Genomic DNA, 7,500 nt, shown 5'->3' with positions numbered 1-7,500 from the left:
TCTCATAATACAGGACCAATGTCAAAGATTGTTGTTCCCATCAGACACAAAAACACAGGAACATAGAGTCCAGGTTGAAAAAAAACCAGTAGTTACCCTTTAAAGTTGTAAATAAACAAGAAAAAAACATATATATATGTAAAAATATCCTGTGACGTAAATCTGTATGATGTTCGAGTCATATAATGTCCAGATGCTTCTGATAATGTGGTGATTTTGGGCTACAATTACGAGTATTTCAATGTTGATAAATCTGATTGCAACGTATCATTTTATTAGGTCATAAGCGGCGGCGTCTGTCGTGTGATGAGGTTAAAGAAAGTGAGTTTTTCTCTCATAAAATGTTAGTTTTTTAGTGACTTTAATCACGGAAATCCTGAGTTTCTTCTCCGAATATTACCCCCCCCATCCACAGGCTTTCTGCAGCTTTTAAGCTCAAAATGTAAACACACTCCGCTAAAGTCCACAGATTTCTTTCTGGATCAGCGCTGAAATCTGTAAAGAAATGAATCTGGTCATTATCAGGGATGTAACGATCACCGTTAACGGTAAACCACGATAGAAAAGATGTACTCCGCTACACAAGGAACACACACACACACCAGAGCTAGATTGATAAACTGGCCGGGGTATCGGCTGATTTTATTCCATCACACATTTATCGTGTACGTCAGCTGATCAGGGTCGTTTGGACTAGAACGTTTGTCCACCAAAAGAGCACTAACAAGATGATTAGTTTCACCGGAAAACGTCGCAGTCAGGTCCCATCTAAGGACTCCTCATCGTAAAATGTAAAAGAAATAATCAATATTGGCCTATAAATCCAGGATCAGTCCGTCTATAATCCACACTTCCTACACAATACACGATCATCCAAAACGTTTTCTACACGTTTTCTACACGTTTTCCCCTCCCTCTCCCACCAGAATCCACGTTTGGCGGTGGCGTGTTGCGGCTGCTACTTGGTGGCAGTGTTGCCGTGCAGCGCTGGCTGCTGCTGTGCTGGCTGCTGCTCGGCCAGCGCCTGCTGCAGACGGGTGCGTTTGCGGGAGTAGTGCTGCCAGTGCAGCAGCTGCTGCTCGTCTATGAACTTGGTGCACTGAGCGTTGACCAGCTCCTTCCTGAAGTGCTCGTACTGCAGCAGCTCCAGCATGTGCAGGCAGTGGGGGTACCTGCAGGGGGGAGGAGAAACAAGTCAGGTTTACAGGCTACAACACACATACAGCAAACATCTCCTCACTATCTGCTAGCTGCCTGTCCCCTGAACACACTGTAAAAACATCTCACTATCTGCTAGCTGCCTGTCCCCTGAACACACTGTAAAAAACATCTCACTATCTGCTAGCTGCCTGTCCCCTGAACACACTGTAAAAAACATCTCACTATCTGCTAGCTGCCTGTCCCCTGAACACACTGTAAAAAACATCTCACTATCTGCTAGCTGCCTGTCCCCTGAACACACTGTAAAAAACATCTCCTCACTATCTGCCTGTCCCCTGAACACACTGTAAAAAACATCTCACTATCTGCTAGCTGCCTGTCCCCTGAACACACTGTAAAAAACATCTCACTATCTGCTAGCTGCCTGTCCCCTGAACACACTGTAAAAAACATCTCCTCACTATCTGCTAGCTGCCTGTCCCCTGAACACACTGTAAAAACATCTCTCACTATCTGCTAGCTGCCTGTCCCCTGAACACACTGTAAAAACATCTCCTCACTATCTGCTAGCTGCCTGTCCCCTGAACACACTGTAAAAAACATCTCACTATCTGCTAGCTGCCTGTCCTCTGAACACACTGTAAAAAACATCTCCTCACTATCTGCTAGCTGCCTGTCCCCTGAACACACTGTAAAAAACATCTCACTATCTGCTAGCTGCCTGTCCCCTGAACACACTGTAAAAAACATCTCACTATCTGCTAGCTGCCTGTCCCCTGAACACACTGTAAAAAACATCTCACTATCTGCTAGCTGCCTGTCCCCTGAACACACTGTAAAAAATATCTCCTCACTATCTGCTAGCTGCCTGTCCCCTGAACACACTGTAAAAAACATCTCACTATCTGCTAGCTGCCTGTCCCCTGAACACACTGTAAAAAACATCTCACTATCTGCTAGCTGCCTGTCCCCTGAACACACTGTAAAAAACATCTCACTATCTGCTAGCTGTCTGTCCCCTGAACACACGGTAAAAAAACGTGGTCTCTGTAGACAGCCCAGGCTCCACAAACGGCAACAAAAACAAACTGCGCCAACCTGCACCACCAAACATAACACACAGTGTTCCAGCCAATAACCAACAAGAAGGATTTCGGGGTGGGGGTTGGGGGGGTTAGTGCGAGGAAGGGAGGGGACGGGATGAGGAGGAAGGAGGGGCGAGCTAGCCTCGTTTTGTTTGAAAATACCTCGAACGTCAACAAGATGTAACGTCACCCAACATCGCTTAGAGAACCTTTAACGTTAGCTAGCACAAGCTAACGTTACCGTATGTGTATTGTTTTGATTACAATGTGCGGGATTACTTCACGTTGCGTATTTATTTGTCTATTTATTTCTATTTCTTAGCGTTAATCAGCGGCGTCTGTAGAGCATCAACAGGGGGCGCCATTGTTGTTTACGTGTGTGTGACGTCAAAAACTGTAACTGGGAGTACAACCATCTGGTAGCAGTTCACGGGGAGTACGATACGGGTTTGACTGGCGTTCCAGGGCGCTTTCAGGGGAAGAAGGTTGTGAAAACACGAGTTACGGGTGCCTGGAACGCAGCAAGAGTCCAGAAGGAGGGAAGTCAAAACTGGGACTAAAGTACACGTGTCATACTTGAGGCCCAAACCTAGTTTTTGTAACTTTTTGTCATTTTTGGGGCATTTTTCAAGGTTGCGAGCTTGATTTCATACAAACTTGTGGCTTCTACAGGAGCAGAAACTTTCATTTCACAACCTCACAGCCCGGGGTCAGTCTACCCTCAGGTGGTGCAGCCTACGTCTAGATATCTAGAATGAAATGTCTCAATAATCACTGACTGTAGATTCTGCGGAGTTATGGCGTGTTGCCACCAAATCTCGCGTGTAGATGGGTCGCAAAAGCCAATCAACGTATTTAGAAAGAAGTTTCTCTTTCTGAAAGTAAGCTGGGAGGTTTGACCACCTGGTAAGTTCTGAAGTTATATGTTATGTTATGTTATGTTGTGTTCATATGGAGCCGCTCCGACGTTAGCAGAACCAAACTCCATCCAGAAAACAAGCATTTTAAGAGATGTTTGCTTGTCGTCTTGCCGACAGACCTGACAAAGTATGATTTCAGACTTTTTACAAATCGTCATCATGATGTCGTTATTTCGGCATACTTTTTATCCGTTTATCGCATTTAAAAAAACGGCACAATGTGTATTTAAAGTCGCGCTCATGTAGCAGACATCCAGACGTAACGTTTCCTTCCAGGAGAAGGCAGTAAAACATCACGCGTAGGGCTGCACGATTACGGCCAAAATGATAATCACGATTATTTTAATCAATATATTGATCACGATTAATTATCACGATTATTTGTTGATTTTAACCAAAACTAATGTTATTGTCACACAGGCTAATTATAGCTGCTTTCACATCCATTCCTCCTTTGTTGAAGGACACTATGAAGGAGCCATTTCAGCTGTTGTACGAACACTTTCCAAACATGCGCGTTTGCCGTGAAAAGATACAGGCAACGTAATTTTCTGTTCACGTTAACGGCGCATGTTAACATCCGGTGCCAATAGGGCATCTACCGGACGAAATAGCAACGCGGATTACGTTGCCACTTAAATGTCTGCGTTGCTCTGATGCTCCAAAACAGACGTTACAGGCAACAGAAACATCGCTGCATGTCACGCTGGTAAACACTAATAACACGTTACACAGCAGGTAACGTTAGCCTACCGTTAGCTACAGTAAACACTAATAACACGTTACACAGCAGGTAACGTTAGCCTACCGTTAGCTAGTAAACACTAATAACACGTTGCACAGCAGGTAACGTTAGCCTACCATTAGCTAGTAAACACTAATAACACGTTACACAGCAGGTAACGTTAGCCTACCGTTAGCTACAGTAAACATTAATAACACGTTACACAGCGAGTAGCGTTAGCCTACCGTTAGCTACAGTAAACACTAATAACACGTTACACAGCAGCTAACGTTAGCCTACCGTTAGCTACAGTAAACACTAATAACACGTTACACAGCAGGTAGCGTGCTAGTAAACACTACCGTTTCCCCAGCATACGTTAGCCTACATACAGCTAATAACACGTTACACAGCAGGTAACGTTAGCCTACGTTAGCTAGTAAACACTAATAACCCGTTACACAGCAGGTAGCGTTAGCCTACCGTTAGCTACAGTAAACACTAATAACACGTTACACAGCAGGTAACGTTAGCCTACCGTTAGCTACAGTAAACACTAATAACACGTTACACAGCAGGTAACGTTAGCCTACCGTTAGCTACAGTAAACATTAATAACACGTTACACAGCAGATAACGTTAGCTACCATTAGCTAGTAAACACTAATAACATGTTACACAGAAGGTAACGTTAGCCTACCGTTAGCTACAGTAAACACTAATAACACGTTACACAGCAGCTAACGTTAGCCTACCGTTAGCTACAGTAAACACTAATAACACGTTACACAGCAGCTAACGTTAGCCTACCGTTAGCTACAGTAAACACTAATAACGCGTTACACAGCAGGTAGCGTTAGCCTACCGTTAGCTACAGTAAACACTAATAACACGTTACACAGCAGGGTAGCGTTAGCCTACCGTTAGCTACAGTAAACACTAATAACACGTTACACAGCAGGTAGCGTTAGCCTACCGTTAGCTACAGTAAACACTAATAACACGTTACACAGCAGGTAACGTTAGCCTACCGTTAGCTACAGTAAACACTAATAACACGTTACACAGCAGGTAACGTTAGCCTACCGTTAGCTACAGTAAACACTAATAACACGTTACACAGCAGGTAACGTTAGCCTACCGTTAGCTACAGTAAACACTAATAACACGTTACACAGCAGGTAACGTTAGCCTACCGTTAGCTACAGTAAACACTAATAACACGTTACACAGAAGGTAACGTTAGCCTACCGTTAGCTACAGTAAACACTAATAACACGTTACACAGAAGGTAACGTTAGCCTACAGTTAGCTAGTAAACACTAATAACACGTTACACAGAAGGTAACGTTAGCCTACAGTTAGCTACAGTAAACACTAATAACACGTTACACAGCAGGTAACGTTAGCCTACCATTAGCTAGTAAACACTAATAACACGTTACACAGCAGGTAACGTTAGCCTACCGTTAGCTACAGTAAACACTAATAACACGTTACACAGCAGGTAACGTTAGCCTACCGTTAGCTACAGTAAACACTAATAACACGTTACACAGCAGGTAACTTTAGCCTACTGTTAGCTACAGTAGTAACTGGATTAAACACGGCTAAAATGCTGACAGCTAAACGGTGTAGTGTGACTGTATTTCACTGTAGAGGACTACAACAGTCTGCCGCTAAAGCTATGAGCTAAAAGACTCAAACTAGCACTGGTCACTGCTGTTGTCTGAAAAACAACACAGACGGGACTAAATGTTGTGTTTACTGGTAAACTGGTAAACCTCCTGAAGACGTATGACCGACTGCTATCTGTTGTGGAGTTTTCCTCACGTTACTCCGTCCTCTGAGACTGTCTTCATCTAAACTAAGCTGCGCGGTGCAGGGAACCGCTCTGATTGGCTCGTGGAGGCACGTGATCAGAGAGAGGTTTACGGCGCGTTCTATGAACTGAATGAAGCATTTTAAATATCGCTCGATCACGTGAAAATCGAGGGAAACCAAAATCGTGATTGTGATAAAAATGTTATTAACTGTGCAGCCCTAATCACGAGCTGTTTGATGTTATAATGTCAGTTTAGAGCTTCAGCTTTCAGAGCAGTAACAGAGGTTATTTTGGCCATACGGTGACAGAAATAAACATTGTTGGTACCCAATTAAAAGACAAACGATCCAAATATGATCCCGCGATCAAACTCACAAATATTTTATTTCGCCTTGGTGTGAACACACCATTACACTTTCTTGTGTTGCCTTCTGTAGTGTGTTCATGTTAAATAAAAAGTACATTAACGTACAGTAACTGCCTTGGGGTCAATCCTTAATGTAAACATTGATACTTTTAATAACGAAGCAGGTTAGAGGGAACTAGGGATGCACCAAATCCAGGATTTGGCTTCAGCTGAATATTGGGGCTTTTTGACGGGGTTGGGTTTCCCACTGAACTGAACCCTACGCTTGCACTCCGCTACGCTGGTCGACGTGATGACGTCGTTGATTACGGAAGGTGTTTACGTAGGTGGAGCTTCAATGCAGCAGGCTGAGAGGAAGTGGAAATGGAACTGGTGAGCAGAAAAAGTGTTGTTTGGCAGTACTTTCAGTCAAAAGAAGGCCATTCAAGTCCAGCTACATGTTCAATCTGCAATGCTGATTAGTCTGGTGGTGGCGAGGACCCTAAACAATACACAACATCACCGCTGTTACAACATCTGGTATGAAACATCTGGAAGAATACGAGCTGAGCATGAAGGAATCTACAGACAGCAGCCAGAATGCAGCAACTTCAGGTACGGCAAAGGAAGGACAGCCACAGCTAAGAACTGGTGGTAACCAGTCTGTGCCTCTCCCGGGCTGCTGCTCGTTAGCTAGCGTTAGCCCCATAAATCTGGATTCGGTGCATCCCTAGAGGGAACTCAGTGGCTAGGATACCCTACTTATCGTGCGTCTTACTTGAGGAACTTGGCGTACTCCGGCTCCTTCCAGTACAGCAGGTACTTCAGGTAGTTAATGAACGGTTTCTCTCTCAGGAAACCTCTCTGAGCTAAAACTACAGACACAGAGAAAAGGAAAACAGATGAGACAGATGCATCAGTTTAACAGTATATAAGCAGCTGTTTATTTCTTTGAACTAGCTGATCTTTTTTTACCAAATGAGACTTTCCTTCTGGTGTCTGGGCTCAGCAATCATTGATAGTCAAACCACACAAATATAAAACATAACTGTAGAAATATTAGAGCTGTTGTCTGCCGACACTCACAGTTCAGGTAGTTTGGGTTGGCCAAACACTGGATGAACTCCAGCTCGGACTGGAAACGGTTCCTGGCCTGCTCCTCTGGACCACAAAACACACACACACACACACACACACACACACACACACACACACACACACACACAAAGACACACACACACACACACACACACACACACACACACACAAACACACATCCACAGAGACACACACACACACACACACACACACACACACACACACACACACACACACACACACACACACACACACACACACACACACACACACACACACACACACACACACAGACACACACACAGTCACACACACACACACACACATACAGACACACAGTC

The 7,500-nt window shown here is 44.2% G+C and overlaps 1 protein-coding gene across 1 annotated transcript in view; it reads right to left on the bottom strand.

The window, feature by feature from the left end:
- Window positions 1-608: 608 nt before the first annotated feature.
- med31 (mediator complex subunit 31) overlaps window positions 609-7,500 on the bottom strand; it is an 8,671-nt gene continuing 1,779 nt past the window's right edge. The window contains exons 2-4 of the mRNA XM_078266355.1: window positions 7,148-7,222; window positions 6,840-6,936; window positions 609-1,172 (exon numbers count right to left, since the gene is read on the bottom strand). Coding sequence (XP_078122481.1) covers window positions 959-1,172; window positions 6,840-6,936; window positions 7,148-7,222 — 386 coding nt within the window. The 3' untranslated portion in view covers window positions 609-958. The remainder of the gene's footprint in view (window positions 1,173-6,839; window positions 6,937-7,147; window positions 7,223-7,500) is intronic.

The sequence above is a fragment of the Sander vitreus genome, chromosome 13 (assembly GCF_031162955.1).
Source record: "Sander vitreus isolate 19-12246 chromosome 13, sanVit1, whole genome shotgun sequence".
NCBI lineage: Eukaryota > Metazoa > Chordata > Actinopteri > Perciformes > Percidae > Sander > Sander vitreus.
The sequence above is the reverse complement of the archived record's forward strand: the minus strand, read 5'-3'. Positions and strand labels throughout refer to the sequence as shown.